Source organism: Hermetia illucens, chromosome 4, assembly GCF_905115235.1.
Source record: "Hermetia illucens chromosome 4, iHerIll2.2.curated.20191125, whole genome shotgun sequence".
Taxonomy (NCBI): Eukaryota; Metazoa; Arthropoda; class Insecta; order Diptera; family Stratiomyidae; genus Hermetia; species Hermetia illucens.
The window spans coordinates 40,454,807-40,480,046 of record NC_051852.1 but is presented as its reverse complement, the minus strand read 5'-3'; the positions used below and the strand labels follow the sequence as shown (position 1 = coordinate 40,480,046).

The 25,240-nt window shown below is 39.2% G+C and overlaps 1 protein-coding gene across 5 annotated transcripts in view; it reads left to right on the top strand.

The window, feature by feature from the left end:
* LOC119653896 (ras GTPase-activating protein 1) overlaps nucleotides 1–24,898 on the top strand; it is a 37,086-nt gene extending 12,188 nt beyond the window's left edge. For 2 of the 5 annotated variants that reach the window (XM_038059027.1, XM_038059026.1), the window contains 8 exons: nucleotides 14,015–14,128; nucleotides 14,203–14,275; nucleotides 14,345–14,754; nucleotides 14,816–15,027; nucleotides 15,136–15,773; nucleotides 22,851–23,757; nucleotides 23,815–23,965; nucleotides 24,029–24,898. In XM_038059027.1, the coding sequence (XP_037914955.1) occupies nucleotides 14,015–14,128; nucleotides 14,203–14,275; nucleotides 14,345–14,754; nucleotides 14,816–15,027; nucleotides 15,136–15,773; nucleotides 22,851–23,757; nucleotides 23,815–23,965; nucleotides 24,029–24,180 (2,657 nt within the window). In that variant the 3' untranslated portion in view covers nucleotides 24,181–24,898. Of the gene's footprint in view, nucleotides 1–301; nucleotides 913–14,014; nucleotides 14,129–14,202; nucleotides 14,276–14,344; nucleotides 14,755–14,815; nucleotides 15,028–15,135; nucleotides 15,774–22,850; nucleotides 23,758–23,814; nucleotides 23,966–24,028 lie in introns of those variants that run through there. The other 3 variants (XR_005249775.1, XM_038059029.1, XM_038059030.1) reach the window with 3 other exon arrangements.
* The last annotated feature ends 342 nt before the right edge of the window (nucleotides 24,899–25,240 follow it).

Genomic DNA, 25,240 nt, shown 5'->3' with positions numbered 1-25,240 from the left:
CAAAAGTATTGTTTCTTTCCTTCAATCCGCCAAGAGTTCACTGCAGAACATGTTATGGCTACGATAAAAAGCCGAGGCGACAATGTACTCGCATTGTGGTCGCGTGTTATCAAAAACCCGCTCTTTGATAACAATTGACCCAACTTCCACAGAAGTGGCTTTGCCTCGCTTATCAGCACTCTTAGAGCCACGCCACCTCTTTCTTTCCATTCTTCGTCTCCGATTGCACCCCGTCCGATAGTAATGCAATTCAGGAGATTTAGTTTTAATTGACTGGTCGGTGCGGTGCATCGGATGCATTCCGCCTTCATAGCCGGCCGCTACTACCGCTGCAAGTGAGTGAGTCATCTCGATGAAATTTTCGGGTTTTTCTCACTGTTGGTCGGTGACTGGCTTCTCGTTTTTCCGTTTGCTCGGTGTTTGGCCTTTAGAGTTTAGTCTCGCGTGCTGCTGATTCGTCGATAGAAGACACACATAACACATAAGGCATTCCGCATTTCCACGGAGCCCCAACGGCCCCAGCACCAACTAATCGCAATCGCAATTTTATTTTGGGAAGCACACAATCTGTTTTCGCTTCTAAATATTCTGAGTCCGAGATGTGCCTTACGCATTACGCATACGAAGTGCATTTTAAAAAGAGAGTTGCTGTTTTTTATTGTTACCTATTTGGGATGCTTCATTCTAGTCATATTGATGGAAGGCTCGAGCCCATAGTGTGACTTGGCTCTCCTCCCCTTATTGACAGTGCTCGGCTCGGCTCGATGGACACGTATCGGTGGTGAAGTCGTTTGTATTCTAATTATTCATAAAGTGTAGACGGTGTTGCATGCAGTACCTATTTGGCTTGTTTTCGCGCATTTTCGATTCAAATGGATATTTATCGAACGAGCATTGTACCGTTCAGTGTAGGTAAGATATTTAGATACTTCTCCGGTTTCTTTTATGGCCAATGGAGAATACATTGTTTATTAATTCACGTTGCTGGACTTGTATTCTGTGTGTGAATCCACGCCTCCGTTTTCCACGTTGTAATCTTTTCCTCTAAATTCAAAGCGGATTTTACGAATAAAATGGCATTTGTAGGAAAACCCCGATAAAGTACAATTGAGAACATTCGTCAATTGGTTCCTATAAATTACGATAAAAATCCCAGACAGTAATTTATATGAAAGGCCGCGTAATCGAAGTTCCTGCTTCTAAGTTTTCGATGAAATTTAAACAAAGTTTGGAAGTATTAGTATGACAGCTCGAATTGCCTTCGGGTAATGTAATCAAATGTAGTTTATTGAAGTTATTTCAGTGCTTCCCCGCCTGTCTGGCGGGCAGACTTAACCACTCCTGGAAACAACAGACCTGAAACACGAAACTTGATGCGAATGTTGTGAAAAATCAACCTGGTGGCGCACTATATGTAAACATTGCCGGGAATTGTTTTTAGAGCTTGATGTTGATGGATGTACAACAGAATTTCGTTTTTTGGAGTTTGGGACTTGTTGACTTTAATCTATGGTGAATTCCATTGGATTTAGTGTTCTGATGTCCTTTCACAAGTACATTTCAGCATATAGTCTCCTCCGAGAGAGTGGTTGCACCCTGGAATTATTTGAGTCCTATAAGTTTTATTATCATTGGAACTAGGGTTTGTAGGGGTTTTTTATTTGAGCCGCCTGGAAACTTAGTGAGAAGCAAGTTGTAATCTTGAATCGCAAGAATTAATTATTGTCCAGTTTTTTTTAAGAATCATATTTTTCCGATTAATAAGTAAGTGCTCAATCATCATTATTCAATGATATCGGGAATTAGCACACCATCTTCTTTAGAAAGAGTAATATCCACCAGTCCCTAATTTTACAAATACAACTTGGTAATCTTCATCAATAGTTTTACGTTAGTTTTTATTAATTCGATCTTTTGAACATTCTTTTCTGAAGTGAGCAAAATTAGCAAAGAAAACCAATGAAAAAGGATAAAATAAAACCCCTGCTGAGGGCGAAAAGCAAAAAAAAACTTTAAGGGGGTCATCGCGTGTGAAGGCCGTTTTTTTTTTTGCCTTTTTTTGAAAAATTATTTTGAAGGACTGGATAAAGATAGAAATTTTTCAGCTTCATATCATAGCTAGTTTTGGAATACGTGTCAATTTAAGAAGAATAAGGATAGGAGAATACAACTTTGAGACCGTTGACAATTTCTCCTATCTAGGGTCAAAAATCACAACCGATAACAACTACGATGATGAAATCCGCGCACGGTTGTTGTCAGCCAACAGATCCTATTTCAGCTTACAAAGACTGTTCCGCTCGAAACGTCTCACCATAGGGTCAAAGCTCTTACTGTACAAGACGATGATCTTGCCAGTCTTCATGTATTCCTCGGAAACTTGGGTTCTTAGCAAGAAAAATTGCGAACTCTTGGCCGCGTTCGAGAGAAGAATCCTCCGAAGAATTTTTGGCATCCTACATGAGGATGGACGATTCCGTAGCCTACACAATGACGAAATCTATGAGCGATACGATGACCGTCCGGTTGTGGATAAAATCCGGCTCAATAGGTTACGGTGAGCGGGTCACTTAATCCGTATGGATGAGGATGATCCAGCCCGGAAAGTCTATAAGGGCAATATCTATGGTAGAAAAAGCAGGCGAGGCAGACCCTGCCTAAGATGGAGCGATGGCGTGGGTCAGGACGCTAGACAGCTTTTAGGGATATCGAATTGGTGGACCTCGGCGCAAAACCGGGATGTCTGGAGTTCCTTATTAAGGCAGGCGTAGACGTAGTAGATGTCAATTTATGCCCCCATCTTCAAAAAAAAGGTGTTTTTCTGCTGCCACGCTGGAGGGCGCTGTGTTCATCTGAAGAAAAAAATCTCAACGGCATTTTAATGTGGACAATATTCCACAGTCCGCAAACTAGCATAATTAGAAAATATTAAAAGGTAAATTTTTGGTGGGCTTTTAAATTTAATTTTTTGGATTTTGGTGTTTTTTTACGGCTTTTTTTATGAATAAAAAAAACGACCCGTCCGATTGCAATTATCCTAGTTTGCGGGCCGTAGAAATATGTATTAAAGAAGTCGTGAAAATTTCAAAGAATTTGGTTGGATAGATTTTGAGCTATGGTGGCAGCCGATTTTCAAGATGCAGTTTCGAGAAAAACTCATTTGAAAATTTAAATGTGATTATCAACATTAAAATTTTAACTCACCATTAATCTGCTATACTTGGTCCATAGAGAGCACCCTCCGTTTCTTCAAAATGTCTTGTAAGGCCGATTGTTGCTCTCTGGTTTCAATTCTGGCTCTTTTAGCGAGGTCAGTCAATCGTCGTTCGGACCGCCAAATTCGCGCTTCATTACGGCGGTCGGTATAAACCTGACTTATGTGACCAACTTGACATTCCATTGTCACTAGGATTTTGAGAAAGCCATTGAATCCTTCATTGAAAATAATTACAGCCAGAAAAGTGCCTATTTCTACGACCTTGGCTCCAGAATGAAGGTGTTTAGGAGCGAAAGTCCAGATCAGTGCATTTAACGACTCATTGTTATTCCGGGTCTCTGCTCCTAAACATCTGTTCAACAGATCATCTCGTGACAAATCTTCGTAGATTGGTTTGACGACTGTTTGAACTTCTTCAGTCAAAGGTGCCTTCTCGTGGTGGAAACTATCCAGTTCTCCTTTAGCTTCCGCTTTGCGCCATTTGAACCAACTGTCCTCGCCTGCTGGACAATTTTCATGCTGAGGATTTTCGTCTGTAGAACATTTATGGAAGAAAGTTGCCCCAATTTCTTGCTTCATTCCTTCTATCGAATGTGCGTGTTGACGAATAGCTAACTCAAAAAATGTAGTGAGGTCGTTAATAACCTTATCAGTAAGTTTTCCTGCCCCTTTTCCACCAATGCCTTTGTGATTCTTCTTTGCATTTCTAAGCCGCGTTCCCATTCTTTTCTCGACATGTCCTATGCATTCCTTTTTTACTACTAAGTATATTTTATTATTTGCAGAAATACCGGAGAAAACTCCAGCAAAATCCAATATACAATATACAAAACTTGTTGCAATTGGAACATCCATGTTCATGCTTGCTAAAAGTTTCTTTGCTGATGTTGATGCGAAGTCCTTTTTCTTCTCTGATAAGTATCGATTCCGATGAAATACTCGTTTTTTAGTGCGAGCATGACGTTGAACGTTAAAGGGATCACCCTTCGTACGATCCATTTAAAAAAATCACTGAACACACAGGCAGCACAATACTTACAACAAAATATAACGGAGTATAGCTTGAAAGCCTTTGAGTGCTCACTCTAGACTGGATTATCCTTTTTATTCCAAACAGCAAATAAGTTTAAACAATTGATTGGTTTTCCATCTTTTTATATTTAAACCTGTGTTCGAATTTATAAGGCTCAGGTAAAAAACTAACAGGTAAAAAAAGATTCGATGCTCTTTCTCATCGAGTATTCTAGCCGCGGCTGCAAACTCCTCACCTGTTTAACACTGTAATTTTTGAACGACTCGGAATATCGGAAAATCCCTTTGCCCACATATTCTCCACTATATATATAATAGATACAATTCATGTTTAAAAAAATCGATTTCTCCAACCCGACACACGGGATGACCCCCTTAATTCAAAAATCGTAATAATCATATTAAGAACTCACACAAGTCGAGAAACCACAAGTTCGACGCTTCAGTTATAAAAGGTTTTGTGTTTTCTTGCCTGAGGAACGATGAGGACATGACAGTTCCGTGTGTACATAGCCAAAAATTCCATTGCCCCGTAGTGTATACGTGTGTACGTTGAATGTATATTCAACTCGATGTGGTACTGACATTTTATTTCTTAGGGAGTAAAAATTTGACGCAAAAGAGGCAACTTTGAGACACTAACTATTCTAATAATAGTAGGATTTCGAACAAACTTTTCAGTAGGCTGCTCCATACTAAAGCCTATATTAATGTAATTTTACGGGCCTAGGGGGAACTTAAGGGAGGTTGGTAGTCAATTTAAAAAATATATTAATATAATATTATTAACTTTATTTTAGCAGATATCGGTATGAAGCCTAGATTTCATATAGAGGCATTATCATCACTTTTTTTCAGATTTTTCTAGTTTCTGAGAATGGCGCCTTAATTTAAATAACTCCTTTATGACCACCCCACCCCCCCCTCCCTCCCCGATCGTTTCATAATCAGCTTCAAAACTAAGACCACATTTGGAAAGTACTAATCGAGACCTTCCTAATTCTGCAAGTTTTTAATAATATAGCAGTCCAAGGATTGTGGAGAGGTTTTGAGTCGCTTCGGACAATTGGACGCCACCACACGCGTCTTTTTCGCGCTTTATGTTTTGTGTCACTGTTTTGGCATATCTTGAGTGAACAAATACAAATGCGTTGGCATGTAGATTTTTAAAATATTCGCATCCATATTTTCCTCGACGAATACAGGCCGTCCGCTCCGTAACAGCCCTACATCATAAAACTTTCCACTTTAATAATTTTCAGATTTTTCGGCTACAGATTTGTGTTAGGGAAGTGTTATAGTGGGCCGTGCCTTTCTTTGTAATCTTAACAATCATCCCCTTTTTTCACTGTGTGGGAAAGGTCTCAGATTCCCAAGATTTCCGTACGAGTGAAAGTAGCAGATCAGCAATAACTGCAGGTGCAGCAGTGAATAATTCTGCGGGCAGACCAGACCGTCAAGGCCAGCGGATTTACTCCGTTTGAGCGGATTAATGGCCGAAATTATTTATGTTCTGCTTGGAGGAATAGTCCGTATCTACATGTTACGGTGACTAGCCTTTTCATCTATAAAAGGAGGAACTTCACCAAATGTGATGCGGTTAAGAATCGTGGTGAAATATTCTTTCCACCTCTTCAGTTGTTCTTCATTGTGGATGAGAAGTCGATCATTAACGCCCTTTACAGCTATTTCGTAATGCGTTATACACTTCTGAAAGCATTGTGTTCTATGGCATCTTCCGCTTCCCTGACTGACGTATTAACAAATTTCCTTTTGTCACGGCAAACGCTATGCCGAACTTCTGGTGATTTCGCTTGGTATCGGAGTTCGAGCGCCTCACGGTCGCTATCACTCGCTGTGATCAATAGAGCCTTCAACCCCTTCCGTTCATCGATCCGCTTCCACGATTTCTCAATCAGGAAGATCTTATGACGATTCTTCGGGGCGTGGCCGATGAACTGTGTAGCATTCGAGAAAACAGCATTTTTGATATTCTCACGCAGGTTACTCAGTGTATCTGCCGTCTGGTCAGCAGGATAGCTCTACAATTCTCGGAACTCAATTGCTTTTATTTCTGCAGCATATCCGGTCTAATAAAGGCAGTTGATTTGAAAGTGAATGTGGAACATATTTCAGTTATGTCCACCCCCTTTGTTTATAAAAAGTTAAATGCCCTACAACATATATTCTGGTCACTTCATATTCGAGAAGCCAAGTCCTAAAAAATGATGCATATTTTGGGCAATTTAATTTGTAAAATAATAATATTTAACGTGTTAGTTTAGCTCGTTAGAATAATGGAGCGACGAGAGCAATCTATTTAAGTCGTATATTATCTTGTCAATCGCATATACTTTATTTCTAATACGTCTTTTTCGAATTTGCTCATAATTGTGTCGATATCTGATATTCAAGGTACATATAAATACATGGCGCTTCTCCTTTGCCAACTCCAGGCTTCCCTTTACTTCTAATTTGATAAGAGATCCTTAGATAGTTTCAGCACAGAAGTTATTGATTCAATTGACAGCCTGATGATCAGCGAAAGGCTAGCACATTGCTAACGATGGTAAAGTCTGCTTTCAATTAAAATTTTCTCTATCGGAAAGCATTTGTATTGCCCTATTTACATTGCATTTCTGGATCTAGACAAAGCATTTGACCGTGTGCCACACCAGCTCGTACGCTGGGTTCAATTGCTGTACCACGATTCGAAAAATGACCTCAAACAACTTGCCCAAAAATAGAATGATCCCTTCATGCTACACGGTCTCAGAATGAATTTGAATAAAACTGAATTTTTGTTGACTGATCCCCAAGAAATCGTCCTGTCGATCTCTATGGTTCTAAGTGTTGGCCAACTATAAAAGACAATGAACGGCATCTTGCGATAATGAAGACGAAGATGTTACGTTGGACTAGTGACACGATTTGATCACATCCGAAATGAGGTATCCGCGATCGATATGGAGTTTTACCGATCGTGGAAAAATTGCGAAAAAAGCGTCTTCAATGATATGGTCACGTAATTCGCGATAATGAAAATTGACTCTTCAAGATTGGTCTGAACATCGAAGTCGATGGTAAGCGACCAAAAGGCCGGGCAAAACAACGGTGGCTTGATACGCTTGATGGAGATTTGAAAATCTAGCGATTGCATCCAGATCAGGCATTTGATAGAACCAAATGGCGAAACCGATCACAACAAGCCGACCCCGCTTATGAACGGGACAAAGGCTAAAGAAAACGAAAAAGGTGCTCGCAAGTACATCGTTCGGCCGTGGGAATATACGAGTATTTTCTGCAATATCCGTCCGTAACAAATTTGCATTGAAGTCACTAGCAACTATTTTGGGGTTGTAAAGGTTTGCATCGAATTATAGTTTCCTGAGCAAGGATTTGAATTCTTATTATGTGAAGCTTGGTGTAGGATAACAGCTTTAAATATGTATAACTCGTATCTTTGCATGTGTAAATGTCGTCTTCTGACTCCCCTTTTCGTATCCCCTAACTCAATTTTCGCATCTCTTTATCGCTACCTTGCTGTTTTTTCTGTTATCAATTTTCAAATTTACTTGGAAAAATTTAATTTGTGCCTAGTGATTAACGTCTTTCAGAAAACTGGTCATTTCGTGTTTGCTGTGATGTGGAGGCTATCGCTATCTTATATATTTGGTCAAATCCCCGCGATCTCCATATTTGTGAAAAAACTGGGATTTGCCATCAGTGTTCCTAGTATTCAATCAATACTAACGCTGCATCGCCTAGTAGCGCTTTTTATTTTCTTTCGAAAGACTTTAAACTCATCTTTACCCTTTTTAATTTTCACAATCTTCTGCGCTCTAAAAAATCTAAAATCCCACGGTAGGTTAAAAAAGATATTGTATTTTGGCTTAAATAATCTTGCGGCGTAAGAAGAGATTGAAAACGATTTTTATTCAAAACAACTTTACAAACAGTAGAAGGATAATTACGGTTGATTGAACATCAACTTCTTGATCTCATGTCATGATCGGAATTCTGGTTTCGGTTGTAGGTTGTTAAGTGTATCTTTGTGCTAATTCCGCCATCGCGGACTTATCTTGTAATGAAGACTTATTAAAAATCAAATAGCAAACAATAATAACGAAGGATAAAGAAAAAGGTACTGCGATCCGATGTTTCACAGAGGACTGAACAGAACTCATAAAGTCTCAAGTGGTATTACCCGAAGATCTTGTATTTATTACTTAATTGTAAGGTCGGCTCATCTTTAAGGAGTAAAGTTGCAACATTATATTTGGTTATAAGTCAAAGAATGCAATGTCGATTCAATTTTTTCATTTTAAACTACATCAAATTTATAATCACCTTGACATTTTTTAAACCCTCCATGGTAATATAGAGGGAAAGTGATCTTTATGTTGAAACTGTTCAAACCCTCTAGGCTTAGACTCTCCAATTCAATAAATCAGCACTTGAGGATTGATAATTCTTACAACGTTATCGAAAATTGAAAGCTTCAAATTCGTATTTGTAAACAAATAAATAAAAATAAATACCGCTTGATCAAACTTCAAAATCAAAATGAAATACGATTCACAATTATAGAAAAACTTATCTAGAATTCATCCGTGTGAACTAATAGTCTCAGCATGTGGGCTTCGCTTATCTGCAAGAATTCTATCTCTGATTCATTGTATTGCTGTACCATCCTTGGGGTTTTACTTTCGACTTGCAAGAAACTATATCAGTAACCGTTCGTCTCGGAAGTGTAGAATCCGTAGGAAAGCCCCATATTCAGTAATCATATATTGTTTGGTTACTTTTTATGAGGCAAGGCATTATTTATGTTTACTTATGTCTACTTTTTAACACAATGGTAATAAATTGTATTTTTTTGGGCAGTGCTTTCTTTTTAAAAACGCAATCGATGATTAAAAATAATCGGTGGAAGCCATGTGAAACCAAGGGACTCTAAATAATGTTTCGAAAAATGGGGGTCCAAATATAGTAATAGAAACACCACGCTCCTATTCCGTATCATTCTTATTTACTTCTAAAGACTTAAGAGAGATTGTCAAAGGTATATTTGAGCATTGGTATACAAGTGTGACAAGAGGGGGATGAGAATGTGGGGATTTCGTCGGCCCCGTAATGCTCTCGATGGCTCGGTGTAGAAATTTCAATGAAAAAAACGAAAGGACATATTTCCATCTGATTTCGATGTAACAGATCCTGTAAATCATTATTTATATACGTTTCATAGTTCATAGTTCATATTTCTTTTATGATATTCTTGATGTTGACGAATGCTTGTAACTTTCAAAGTGCCGTCAGTTTTGGGAGGAATTCTGTTAAAAGCTTTAATCATGTGGAGTAGTTCTAGATCAAAAATTCAACCCGGTACCACCTTACCTGGTTTCTCATTGTAAAAATTTCAGACCAAATGAGGTTTATATCTCATTTTGCGTGGAAGAATTATCCTATTTCGTTCAAGCCTCGCCATGGGCGGCAGCTATTCTTTTGGTTCAAACTGATGCTTCCTCATTAGGATGAAGTGATTATAAATCTGTTATGTTTCGCTTTTTCTCCACGGTACACTGGCCACAAATCTGCCACGGGAAAACTGATTCCATCTTGAAATGCTGCACTATATTATGCATAGTTTGAACACTGATGGAGAGTGCAGTTTCCGCGTTCTTGATTGGGCAAGCTACTAGATTCTTGTGTGTAAATAAGGTCTAACCTAATGGAAGGTTCGTACTACCATACAGAGAGTAAATACAGGTTACCATAGATAATCATGTCGCACCCTTGATGTTCTGCATAAGCCCTGACTATTGGGGTCAAACTAGCAGGGCTCTAGTTTACCTGCACTCTTTCTCCGAATTCCCACAGGACCACTGTGAAATATTACTCCGCGAGGAGGGCTCCGGTTTATACTAGTATGTTCATATCAAGCGTCGGTCGCGGTCCGTTCAATTCTTGTAGCTTCTTTTATATCTTCAACGAGATTATACGGCCCGATAACATCGTTAAACGTATATTTTAACGTTTTTCACCCATGTGTGGCACATTCAAGACAGTATGGAGATTCCTCTAATCTGAAGCGGGGTAAATACTTTCTACAGCTACTTTGCCTCATACGGAACTGCGTCAGATGGTAATTCAATTCTCCGTCTCTTCGCTCGACCCATTTCTCAATACACTGGAGTTGTGTATGGTTTTAATTGCACATTTTGGAGTTATCCCAACATTGTTGTTATCTCCTGTATAACTCCTTAATGACTTTTCAGAACTGCACATCATTTCAGACGCTCCAATTCTCTGGTAGAGACTCCATCTCATTTGCTAGAAGATCTAGAAGGACAACCTTCTAGACAAGAAATACGCATAATGAATGTTTTTTGGACCAATATTAGGCCATTTCGCGTGCATATTACAAATACCTCTTTGTACTCAGTTAATCGTCTATCACTATTTAATGGTTGATTTTCAACTGGCCAGATGATCACCAGCCAGTACATTAATACAAGTATTATTTTCTTGAGAACGTAATACCCCACGTCGTTTCATTAGTCAACCCCAGTTTCGAAACTCATAACCATGATTTGGTGGTATGAATAGATTCACTTGATCATAGTTCCACGTCCTCAATTCTGTCTTACCCCCAATAAGTCTACAATTCTCTTCCCGCTTCACACGTTGAAATCAATGGCAGTAATTTTAGGGCTTTGAAGTTTAGCATCTAATAGCAATCATCTCTACATTAGGAGGAGGGAAGCAGCTATAAATATTGACATTGCTGATCTTTGTCCTTATAAAACCCAATTGTCTTCCACATGCGTATATCGTAGCATTACCAGAACTGTCTTTCACTCAGGTAAGGCTATCATATTTTCGGTATGCTTCGCATATTACCATTTAGTTGTACGAGTCAGCTTTCTTCCATTATCCACAACTATCCCATCTTTAACGTGCCGATCATCCACACTTTGCACCTGCATTCTGTTCTATCCGTCTAAGATTGACCTGTTCTTTTAGCGCAACCCAGATATCTTCCCACGAAGTAATTATGTCTATTTCCTTGTCTCCCATTTGTATCTTCTGCATTAACCCCCGTTTACTCCCTTAAACCCATCTCCATCCTGCCGTGAAAATTATACGTTGATTTATTACTGAATCTATTTATTTTCAGTATCAGATTCCCTTTCTGTGTTTGGCTACTCCTGGTCACAGGAGTGTGGAAATCCGTCAATTCCGGATCACTTTTCAAGGAACGTCGGAATTTTCTTCTTAATTATTATTTCTGCATTAGATCTTTCTTGGTCCTTTTTACTCAGCTTTTTTTATTCTACTTTCGCGGGTCTTTTCGCCGGATCAGCTCTCATCGGAAAAGATGCTTTTTCTCTCAGGCTCACTGATATCGTTCCTAATTTTCTTCCTCGCCTTTTCACTTAACCTATTTTGAGTAGGTGTCATCGGCGTTTCCTACAGGATTTTGCCTGTAGGCAAATGATGAGGTCATAACAGCTGTGGAAGGGTTCTTAGCAACAATTCATAAATTGGAATCTCGTTGGAACAAGTGTGTTGATGTTCACGGAGACTATACTGAATAATAAAGTGTATTTCAAACCATAAAATTGTGTTTTTCTTATCGAACCGCGAAACTTATTGAACGACCGAGTATATTTTTCTAATAACCTAAACACTGTTCCAGTTTTTTTCGCTTCTATGCTTATAACAAAAATGTTAATGTTGACAGGGAGCTATTCATATTCCCTTCCGAGCTTCGCCACGAATCTGGACTGCCGAGCAGCAACTCTATCCTCTTCAAACTTTCGACCTCTTCCCGAAAGGGCTCGGTATGAATCTTGTTTCCATTCCAATAGTTTGTAACATTTGATGCCAGAGTATCGTGCGATCGTTAGCCCGCCTGCTCCCTCCGAACAAACACAAGTGTTGGGGTTTCCGAAACCCTGCACCGTAAATAAATTTCCTTTCTCCTTTTCTACATATATGTGGTTTATTTTTCTCTCCAGATGCGCGCAAGTGTATGCTACTGACGCATCCGCCCAGTGTTCCCTTATCTGCACAAAGGGACACGCCTGATGGGAGATTTTGTAACTCCACACTTGTGTTGTGAGGTGTTCATTTTTGCCTCAAAAAAGATTACTTTTAGGTGAAAAGTCCGTCATTAAATTACACGACAGTTGTTGAACTTAAAACTAAGTTACTCCAGTCGTCCTGATCGACTATACAGCGGTGTGAACTCACTTGAACTCGATTTCCCCCCACTATACACTTTCTTCGCATCTCGATAGCGTTACATTGATTTATTTTTGCGAACATTCATACTGCAAAGATGAGAAGTGCCATGATTGTTTTTTCTGCGATGTTTTGATGTTTTCTTTTTGTGTGAAACAATCCTTTATTGAAATCGAGTCATCTGTTCTTTATGTCTGTCTGTCTTCTACCGAAATAAGGAGCTGATTGAAATTGTCATACCCCAACAAATTTGGTCTGGTTTGTAATTATACAAGGTAGACAAATCCAGGTAATACATATTAAAAAAAATATAGACGACATGGGGTTTCGTCCAGAGCAGAGGCAGCTCATCATTGGATGCTAGTCCACAACAAGGGGTCCGTGGACCAGACACAAAGGGAAAAATTTCTCCCCAATTGGTCCAGTCCACCATCAGATAGATGATGGACTCAGGACGCCTCATATTCTAAACAAAAAATTCTGTCCAGGTAATATTGTTGGAAAGTATACTGCGATTTTAGTGTTTATCTCCTTTGGGGAAGTAAGACGAACGTGGATCCAGTATCTGTCCCGCAAAAATGTTACTATCAATGTCATCTATTCATCGAAATTGATAGCAGACAATTTTCAATTGAACTTGTTTAATTTTTTAGTACGCACTTAACTCACAAACCTAAATCTGTTTCTTATTGAGGATTTGAAGGTTTTTGGTGGTGACCAAAAAAAATCAGTTATATCTCGATAAATCTTAATTCAGTAAATATACTGCTATTTTTTAGTTTCCAGTCAGTAGTCTGAATCCACTATGTAACGTTGATAGAAGCATGATTTGCTTTATACATAATGAATAGCGAATTCTGGGGAAGATTTACCAGATTTTAATAAAAAATGAAGATAGCTAACCCTTTCGTTCAGGACAAAGGCAGCTCATAATACGCGGTCTTACCTCTGGGAGCAGCGTCACCAAAGTGATTCGCATTTTTTTAAAGGCTCCTTTTTATAATTCGCAAAACACAACTTAAGCCAAAACTTGGCCAGAGCTAGTTTTTTTTTGTTTCAGTGTTTCTCAACTTGAATTGCGCCCACAGCTCTATCCTCTAAATGATAATCTAACTTAACTTTATCTAATACTCAAACAAACATGTAACAATTCAGAAAGCCGTTAACTTTTTCATTCTAATCTTTGATCTTCGATTTAATTGTCCTAGTATGGAATTCCTGAACACCACGGAACAAGATTTAACTTTGCAAAAACGCAAACGAAAGTTCGTGATTTTATAGCCCAAGGAGCTTGCCTGTACACAGCATTTCGTTCAATAAATTCCTACACCGATTCCCTTGATCAATTAATTGTTAAATCAACGGTTTTTAATTTAAATATCAAACTAAGAATACAATTTATATCCTTGCTTTATCGGTCTCTATATTTACATACGTGCATTAACACATAACACTCACCTCCATAGCGAAATATGTTTGTTTGAAGTTAAACTATCTTATCTTACTTCTTTGCAGGTGATCGTCCAGCACTTATTGCTCCCCCTGAGAGTGAATGGTATCATGGACGTTTGGATAGATACTCAGCCGAGGCTCGCTTACGGGCAGCTGGAAAACTTGGTAGTTATTTAGGTAAGTAAACAGCATAGAACGATAACCTTTAAACTATTCAGTAAATATGCTAACACCATTTGTTCTTACAATAGTTCGAGAAAGTGATAGAAAACCAGGCTCATACGTACTAAGTTATCTAGGCCGTACAGGAATTAATCATTTTAGGTTTGTGGCGTCTAAAAAAAACATACAAATATATGAATATTTACTATAATGACTTCCTTACATAAACAGAATAACTGCTGTATGTGGTGATTTCTACATCGGCGGAAGGCAATTTATATCGCTTAGTGATCTAGTCGGATATTACACATCATGTAGTGATTTATTGAAACGTGAGCGGCTTGTCATACCGGTTCCGCCACCTGAACCAGTCAATGATAAAAAGCGTGTCGTGGCAATTTTACCCTACACAAAAATGCCCGATACGGATGAACTGAGTTTCCAAAAAGGTGATATATTTTTCGTACACAACGATATGGGGGACGGATGGCTTTGGGTAACTGCTCATAGAACCGGTGAACAAGGAATGATATTTCGAGAACTTGTTGAAGATTTGGATCAAAGTATTGATCCTAACACGGTGTTTCCGTGGTTTCATCCAAACTGTACTAAGAATGAAGCTGTGGATATGTTAGTGAAAGGTGAGACTCGATAGTAATGAGAAGACATTTGAATTGGATGTTAACGAATTTTATCCTTTAGCTGGTCCTGGAAGCTTTTTGGTGCGACCGAGCGACAATTCTCCAGGCGATTATTCGTTGTTTTTCCATATAAATAACCAAATCCAACGATTTCGTATCGAGAAGAAGGGCGTTAGATATTTGATGGGTGGTCGCACCTTTGAATGCTTAGATGCTGTCATAAACAGATATCGAAAGGAACAAATTGTAGAGGGACACACCCTACAGCATCCGGTAAAAATAATTTCTGATTCCTTATTATTCATTTCTGTTTTCATGAAATATTTTTATATACAAAAAAATATGGAGATTGCCACTGATGAGTTTAAAAACGCTTTTCAGGTCGTGAATGGAGTTCAACCGGAATTCAACCAACAAACAGCTACAGAAAAAGCTGCAGAGAAGATTTATGCAACACTGCGTGAATGCCGTGATCAAATTGGCCTGAAAAAGATTAAGGGCATCAAATATCACGGCTACCTACATAAAAAATCTGATAAGACTGCCAAATGGAAGCAACTCTATTTCGCTTTAATCAGCGAAGGTTCCGAAACACATTTATGTTTCTATGACAATCCAAAAAAGACAAAGCCCAAAGGCTTAGTTGATCTATCGTGCGCGTATTTGTATCAGTGCCATGATTCCCTTTGGGAACGACCATATTGTTTTCAAATAGTTGAACGCGCACTCCCTTGTCTAGCAACTGTAACGTACTTGTGTGCACCTAGTCAAGAAACCTATACTGAATGGATAAGTGCGTTGAAATTACAATGTGTCTCGCAATTGAGTCGTGCTCAAACGAAGGTGCCTAGATTAAGGGAATTACGATGTTTGAATTTGCATGTCTTAGAGGCACATCGGCTACCATTTAAGCTTGTGCCGCATCCATATTGTTCGATTTCATTGAATCAGGTCAAAGTGGGAAAGACTCGTGTAAAGGCTGCACCAGATCCAGTTTGGGAAGAGGAGTTTGTATTAGAGTAAGTATATTACCCAGTTTCGTATGTCGTAATAAGTAATACTCATATTGGAATAAGTAATACTCATATTGGAAGAATATCGTTAATTTATTTCTGCGTACGTATGAGGTGATTGATGATAAATGATGTGATTCAGAGAACTGCATTATACTCCGTAACTCGCACTGAATCACTTGTTTGATTTCTATTTCCCATTGGAATATATAAATATGTTTATTAAGAAAGTTTCAATTTGATTGACTCATTGCGCTGAGCATCGTTTCTTCCGAATAATGCACTGATATGAGGTGATTGATGAAAGATATGATAAAGTCTTCAATAAAAACTTTAAAATAGAAAGTATCATTTATGATGATAAATACTTATCGGAATTCAGGGTCAACGACTGGCGGCATAGATTGAGGTATTCTGAAGTGTCATTCCGAATACATTATATTAATCAATATTAGCAATACATCATTACTTAGAGCAATCATATAATGTGTTGTTTAATGAAAACATTTGAAGTAGCTACGAAAATACGTAAGATATGAACATTATGATTTGTCTTGGGTTGGAACATGTCGTATTGTGGCCGGCGAAATTTCGATCAATCATCCAATCTAAATAAATGGTTTTTATACGAAAACGAATTGCCCTGTCGATACCGAAATTTGAAACACAGCCGCTATGTTCTTGTTGGGTTAGAAATATTTGCTCGTTGCTACTCTTAACCTACTGGTTATCCTGGTTAAAAAACTATTGTCAACGCTTTTCAGATCCATTCAGATATTTCCGTTCACCTGCAGGCCCTTTCGTGATATTTTTTTGTTAGTGGCAGCATCCCTAACAAGCACAATGGTGAAATTGTGTTTATCATTGCACGTCTCACTTACTAAGATTAGTCTAAACATCGAAGTCGACAGGAAATAACGATGTAGTGATAGGCTAGATGATGATTCAAGAGTCTCCCGCCTCCATCCAGATCACATCTATTATGAAATAAAATGGCAAAATCGATAGAAACGACCCTGCTTCTGAATAGGACAAAGGCCTCCCGGATGCAATTATCTCGATCCAAAAAATGCGTCCTCCAGTTAGACTAAAATCTTAGACTTGATTTGCAATCCGCGTCCACTGAGCGCTCGCAACGTTTCATTGGTCTCCATTCAGGCCATCTACCATCGGCTCTGCCTTTCGGCACTGGTTTCGGAATCCTTCTCTCATGTATTTGTTCGATGTGGCCAGCCCATTGCAATTTGCCGATTTTGACTAGTGCCGGAGCTGGTGGGTCGTCAGATAATTCATACAATTCATGATTTATCTGATTCGCCAGGCATCTTCTTCCTTTACGGCTGCCAGAGGACTTTTCCCTCGAAAATGTCGATCTGCTTTTCCGACATTTGCAACAAGGTCCACGTCTTCATACAGCAGCACGGAACGAATTGATATCTTGTAAATGCATAGTTTATTGCGTCTGTGTACTTTTCTCTATCTCATTACAGGAGGACTACATGAAATGCTTTATAAGCAGTAGTAATCCACCTTTAGATTTGATGTTTTTCGTTTCCGTCCTACAAGAGTAGGGCCCCTAAGTAGACGAATTGATCCACCTGTTCGAAATTATGCCCGCCCATGGCAATATTCTGCATACTAGAAGCCGCCTTTCGAGTTTGGGTTGTGAATTTAGTTTTGGATTCATTGACCCTGTGCCCCACTTCACTCGTTTCTGATTCGAACTGCTCGAACACTTCCTTCGCACGAAGCATTTATCAAGAATATCCACGTCGCGTGCGTACGCCACCAGTTGCGCGTACCTCTGGTATCAATTGAGACCACCTTCATGACGATGTATTCGAGCACCAAATTAAAAAGGGTGTGGCGAGACCATCCCCTTGCCTTCTTTCAATTTCAAAATTGATTTTAAGAGTGCAGGCTGAGAGGTGACGGCGTTCAATCAGCACGTGGTCAATTTGGTTGAAAGTGGTCCCGTCTGGAGAGGCCCACGTATGTTTGTAAACCGCTTTCCGCGCAAACCAGGTACTTCCAACAACCATTTCGTGTGATGCTGCTAACTGGATAATGTGCAATCCGTTATCATTGGTATCCTTATGTAAACTATGGGAGCCAACGTATTGCCTGAATACGGGCCCCTACTTGACTGTTGAAATCTCCAAGTATGATTTTGATATTATGCTTGGGACAGGCTTCGAGGGTCCGCTCAACTGCCTCGTAGAAGGTATCCTTCTCCGACTCTGCAGTCTCCTCTATAGGGGCGTGAAGGTTTATGAGGCTTATATTTCTAAACTTGCCTCGCAAACGCAGAGTGCATAGCCTTATATTGAAAATATAAGCGATAATAGCAGGTTTCATTTTTTGGCTGATTAAGAAACCTACTCCGAGCACATGGTTTACTGGATGGCCACTATAATGTAGCGGCTCTTCTCCAGGAAACCGGTCCCTGCCCATCGCATCTCTTGTAACGCTGTTACATCAGCCCTATATTGGGACAGGGTATCGGCTAGCTGCATTCGGTCTGTACAGGGAGCGCACGTTCCATGAGTAAATGCGCAAATCGTTAGTCCGTTGTCGGGTTCGTCGTTGTAGGATCCATCCTGTCCGAGGCTCCTTTCGTGGCTTCATAACATCGGTTTTCCGTGTAGGGTTGTCAGCCCTACCCAACCCCCAACCTGAAAGACCAGTTGGTACATTTTGTCCCTTTTGGAGGTGGAGATAGGGTTTGGTAGTAGAGCTGTTGGTGTTGGTTCAGCAGGCGTTTCCCAGGTTTTATGCTCTATCGTGGGTACCAATCCACGTTTCACCCTGGGACCTATACTACCCTTTAACCGCCAAGGAGCTGTTTATTTAATATAAATGGGGTTTCGATCGGGACCATACTTCACTATGCTGAATATGTGTTTCCGCAAATTGAACCTCTATAAGTAGCTTTTTAAAGTTTTTGTTTTTGCTTAAGTATTTCAGGTATCCGAAAGATGCAGCCCAATTTCTGACAAAATTGAAATCGTAATCCAATTTATAATATCGAATCATTTGTGACGAACAAGAGCACGTTCTCGACATTTACCGAAAAACGGATCGTTAAGATCTGCTTATTTCTCTAGCTATTTGTCTCTGGGTCATTTCACTTAATTTCTAATTGATTACTCTCTGTTTTTCAATATCTGTTAATTTTTGTCTACGGGGCATAATATAAACTTTCAATAGAACCATTTTCTAACCGCATTATCATTGCACCACTCTTTGCCTGTTTCTCCACTAGTTGATACCACGACACGACTGACGACTTTATCGAACTGGGCCCTGAATTTAGTTGTTTGAGTTTATCAAGAAGACTACACACAAGAGTTAAAACAGCCTAAGCAAACCTTGAAGTTTTGCAGAGCAAAAAATATAGAAGCTTCTCAGTCAAGATCGCAGTTGCGTTCTGCGCATCTTCAATCGTAGAAGGCGATGATCCGAATAACATCGCAATGCCACTTTATCAATTGCATTTATCTATGGATTGATTGTTTATTGCCTAGTTATATGGTTTTGCAGACACATAAGAGCTATAGAAATACGACAGCCAATACATTAACAGATGCGCAGAATATGTTGTTGCTAAGACTCGATATTTGAGCGTTGCGCACGTTGTCCCACAAAATCTTATTGACCGGGTTTCCATTTGCGAATCACCATCAATAGTACAAAAACCGGTATCCGGTCTAGGCCATCGCTTCATCTAAAGCGGAGTCCGCCACTCTTTCTTTTCTTACCATAGATATATCCCTTATAAACTTTCTGTGCTGGATCATCCTACCCATACGGGTTAAGTGACCCGCCGACTGCAACTTATTGACCCGGGTTTCATCCACAACCAGACGGTCATAGTATCGCCCATAAATTTGGTCCTTATAGAGGTTACGCAATCGTCCATCAATCGAAAACGTATTCCAGTAGGACAACACTAGGCTCGACACTCCATGGAGACCCCTCTAAAGCGGGAGAGGGACCGGGCATAATCCAACCAAAACGGAGCTTATGCTGTTCACCATCAAGCCAAGGATGTCCGAATTTAACATCCCGCGAGTAAATGAGTAAAGATTGGTTCTTTCCTCCAGTGTAAAGTATCTGGATTTGATCCTGGATCAAGGCCTATACAGTCTCCAACGCCGACAAAGGATCTTTTGTAAGGAAATGGGGTCTTCGGGTGAGGATGGTTGAATGTACGCAGTCGTGGTTCTCGAAACCTAACGTACGGTTCCATTGTGTGGTAATAGGCGCTGACCAAATACGACAATAGAACAAACCTTAAAAGGATTCAAAAGATCTCGTGTAAAGGTGCTACAGGAGCTTTTTAGTCCTGCCCGGCGGATGCTCTTAATATCCTCGTATACTTCCCCCTCCCCTATACGCTTTAGTGTGCAGTGCTGTCAGACTACATGAGTTGAACAGCGAAGCCCTACGATCATAGTAGACGAATTACGTCGGGGGTTCTGAGCATTCCCTATGGGCTACGATCCACGCAAACCGAGCTTCAAGAGAACTTTGTTGTGGACTTTCCAATCCCGGCGACGGGGTGCAAGTTTATGACACAGTATTCTTCGCCGACGGATCAAAGATGACCTGTGGAGTCGGGGGAGGGGAATGAGCGGACTGACAGACTGACTAGACGGGGCTTGGAACTTGGCAGTCCCTCGGTGGGCACCACCTGTGCTCTGCTAACGACTGTCGACTGTGAAGACTCACAATTTACGCCAAGTCAAGGAGCATTTGGCTCGCCTATAGTAAGACCCCAAGCTAAAGCCAGGCTACGGACACTAGGTAAACCATTCTTTGAGGACCTCAATGAAATCTTTAATTGCAAAGCGATAAAACTGCTTTTCTTCGTGAATGTCTCGGGCTGGTTCTAAAGATCTGACCCGGCTGGACTTTTGCTCGCTTGCTCTTACCCCAGCAGTCAAGACCTTTGTGGCATTGAAACGACACACTGCAGCGCTAATTGGGCTAGGCGGAGTAACAACTGATACCTGCCTAGCTACTTCAGAGTTACTTTCTAACTTGCAACGACTTTTAAAAAATAACGTTGCATATTTAAGTCAAAATAAATGATTATAACCTTGTGAAATAAACGCACATGAATATGTATAATCTGACATATTTAAGACATATACTCTACATTAAGTGGATCCTGGAAATTAGTAAAGAATAGAATTTCTAGTTCAGAATAAATGAAACAGTTACCCACCCAAAAGTTTCCTTATCATCTTCTGTTTAGCGTCTATTTATCTCCTTCTAATTTGCAGCATGAGTTTGGTTAAGAGAAAACAAAACCAGATATAACAAACTATTAAATAACACAGTTCCATGTAAAATAACCATTATCACTTCTTCCATCAACGAGTTTTTGTATGCGAAATTATTGATTTTGGCAAAATCTAATTTGTGCCATCACTTTAGCTTTGTTGTTCTTGAAATAGCTTGAATGAAGCCAATAGTGCGCAATACAAGACAATTTTTTGGAACAATAATTCATTTGGCTCTAGAAACTAGCTTTCTATTCATTCATCTACCAGCTGCATAAGAAACTTCAGTATGCACCAAATGCGACAAAGAAGAAAAAGTGTGCAGCCATTAAATTATGTTCTTTTTGGAGGAACGCAATGCGATAATGTAGATTAACGACTAACTCTAACTCAGCTGAAATAATAGCAAGTACAATAATCGAACTGTGTTCCTAAAGGAATTACACCGGGGGTTAGTATCTGAAGGTAGTTCCCAGCAAGCAATTTTTCTATCCCATACACATACTCACACACAGTTCCCAAGGCGTAGAGAATCACAAGACGAACTATGTCAACATTAGTTCTTTTTTAATTACTTTCAAAGTAAAATTATATTATCGCATAGAGCGGAAAAGTTAATTATTTTTGGCACATTTAATGTAGTTATTGAGAACAATTCGCATATCTCATAAACAAAACTCTAAATAATTTATTGCACGAATTTGCTACTACTGTGGTCAAAAAGTAGTAAGACTTTTCAAATCGGAAAAGGGATTTGGTATCAATAAGAATTAACTGTTCAAAGAAAGAAGAAAGCGCGTTGATGACAAAGAACGCTCTGGTCATTCTTAACGTCTGCCGATGAGAACCACATCAAAGTAATCAAGGATTTGATGTTGCAAATTGGTCGACTCCTAATTACGTGTGAGTATTGCAATATCGTCGACTCGCAATTAGAGACATTGTAGACATCACCGACATTCAGAATAGACTCAGGCGCGTTGCATTATGCTTGGTGTCAAAACAATTCTATTTGGTTCAAAAAGAGCATAATCAATTGTATTGTTGCGGGAGATAAGCCATGGAGCTACACATTCAATCTGGAAACAGGAATAGCGAATAGAGTGAAAAAAACACGTCTATAAAAGTTAAAAATTGAGATAATGTTGGCAGTTTTTTCGGCTATCGCAGTATTGTCCCCTAAGAAATCCTTCCTGATCAAACTGTAAAGAAGGAAATATTGTTTGAGCGTTATGCGTGTTTTACGTGAAGCAATACAATAATTCTTAATTTTTCATCACAATACTTAGCCATCCCCCACGGCTTTAGTTGTTTGCGACTTTTTTTTATCAAACATTCCATTGATAACGTTCCGTAAGTAACCTATTCACCTGATTTGACTCCGCCAGACATCTGGCTATTCCCAAAACTCAAAACAAACACTTCGTGGCCATCGTTTTGATTCAACTGAGAAAATGAAAGCACCATTGAAAAAGACCCTCAACGCCATTCCGAAAATCGGGTGTAACAAATGTTTGGAAGAGTGGAAGAAACATTAGTATTTGGGTATTAGTGGCGAAATGGATTACTTTGAAGGAGATGAAATAAATTTTGAATAATAATACACAGTTTTTGCTTTATTTGAGAAGTTTTACTGCTCTTTGATTATAGTAATTTTGCGTATCAATAACGATGATTGATTGTCAACCAAATTATGACATGGGTTTATTCCACAAACCCAACTGATGTTAATTAGTTGTATAACGTGACAAACATGCATGCGAAAATCTAACTAAATATTTCTTCATTTCAGTGATGTTCCTCCAGATGTTATGTCATTGACAATAACCGTACTTAGTCGTGGCAAGAGAGGTAAAGACTCTGAAGTAGCCTACTTGACCGTCGATTTAGCAAATCTGAAAAACGGACAAGAGACAGAAGAATGGTATTCGCTAACTGGTATGACACCAATGGGAGAATGGGGCTCATTACGTCTCCGTATACGTTATCTAGACGACCTCATAATGCCATGTGAAGAATACAGCCCATTGCAACAACTTCTACTTGAAACGGAATTGTATTCAGTGAAAGCATTGGCTGAATTGTGCCATAACGATCGCGTACCGTTAGCCACCTCTCTACTTCGGGTATTCCGGCATGAAAAACGTGAGACTGAACTTCTTAGAATTCTATGTCAAGCAGAAATTAGTCGAGAGTATGAGACAACAACACTATTTCGTGGTGCCTCTCTGGCAACAACCCTCATGGATTTATATATGCGAACTGAATGCTATGGCTTCTTACAATCAGCCGTTTCCGAAACAGTACAACGAATATTGGACAGCAAACAATCGGCTGAGTTGAATCCAACAAAAATGGATGTGAACGATGATGCATGTTCAAACGCAGAGTTCTTATTACAGATTTTGGATCAAGTCACTCAGTCGATATTCACTTCGCCTGAAGCATGTCCTCGTTCGGTAAGGTATATATGCAATTGTTTGCAGAAGGCGGTAGTCGCAAAATGGCCAACGGAAAGATTGGTTCGAACGCGGGTCGTTTCTGGGTTTATATTTCTGCGGCTACTCTGCCCAGCACTTTTGAATCCCAGGCAATTTGGGTTAGTCAGCGAAACTCCACCTACTACTGCAACAAGGTCGCTAGTGATGGTCGCGAAATGTTTACAAAATTTGGCAAATTTGATTGAGTTTGGCGGAAAGGTAGGTGCTGTTATGATCTTTCAATGGGTTTTATTTCTGATGTATTCAATTTTCAAGGAACCTTATATGGAGGTAGTCAATCCTTTCATTTTGAAAAACAAAGAACGGATGATCGTGTTCCTTGATCAGCTCTCGTCGATTACGGATCCGAATCCCCCACCGGGAGTTTACATAGAACAGAGTGCCTCGCACACATGTTCAGATACTGGTAAAATCTATAAATTTAATTTATATTTTGTATAACTAATCAACATATATAACCAATTTTCAGGTCGGGAGCTTGCTACTCTTCATCATATTTGTGTTTCTTACCAACCCGAACTACAAAATTTAGCGAAATCCAATTCATCGATTAAAAAATTAGTCACAGTCACTGATATGCTAACTAAGCACAAATTAAAATACAGAGAAATGATAAGTTAAGGTGGATCATCTCTAAACCAGTGGAAAGAAAAGAAAAGGGAGAAGAAAAAAAAAACAATTGACAAGAAGTATTTCGAATATTATTTTCTAGTTATTCTGTGTTCACTTTCTAATTTCTTCGTTTTTTGTTGCTATTCGTTTTTACAGTATTTCTTTCATTGAGAACTTCTGAATAATGTTTTTACGCACAAAAGGGTAAACTTAACCTTTATGATATAAAGTTCCGAAATTATGAATGTATTAGGATTGACAAGATCAGGTGTTTTGTCTACGTAATTTGAGCGATCTCAACTGAATTTTAGTAGATGTAATTTCGTTTCTGGAAACCGCCAATAAGGCTACTTTTTGCTTTTGTATAGAGGTGCCAAAATTGAACTGGCTAAGTGAAGTGAATGTAATGGTTGCGTTCGTTGTTATTAAGCATTGGTCAGCAGTGATGAAATATAGAAATCGGTAAAAATTAAAACAAAAAAAGGAAATTTGGATGTCTCCATTGAATTTCGGGAACAGACTCTCTAGATATCACTGAGATTATTCGAAATAGTGCTGCGATCTAGCATCTTGTGATGACATATTTTCTGGTTCTCTAATTAAAAAACTGAATACTTTATTTCTCATATCTATCTGTGATTCAGGAGGAAATGGAAAACACTCAGTCTTGAAATTTTAAGGCAAATTTATAATTTTTTTTTGTTAAAAATAAAAAATATTCTACTTGCCGTTCTCCCTACTTTTGTTCTCTAAACATAACATTCTAGTGAATTAACGTGTATATTCAGTGATAATTCGTAGCTGGATTATTCGTATTTCCGGCTAATTGGTACAAAGTTGCCAGTCCCCAGAGGTAGTTTTCTCTATTTTGTACTCCCGATAATTAGTAATCCCGTCAATTTGCACCAAATCGTCAGTTCCTTGCAAATTATCGGAATTCGGTTGTATCTGCTTCTGAGGCAACGTTCAAAATGTTATGAGGAATGAGTCGAATCGATTAAAATCTATAGCAGTCTGCAGTCTTCTTGTGAGGAAATTGGGCGTTGCGATATGATTTGGTGCTATTGAC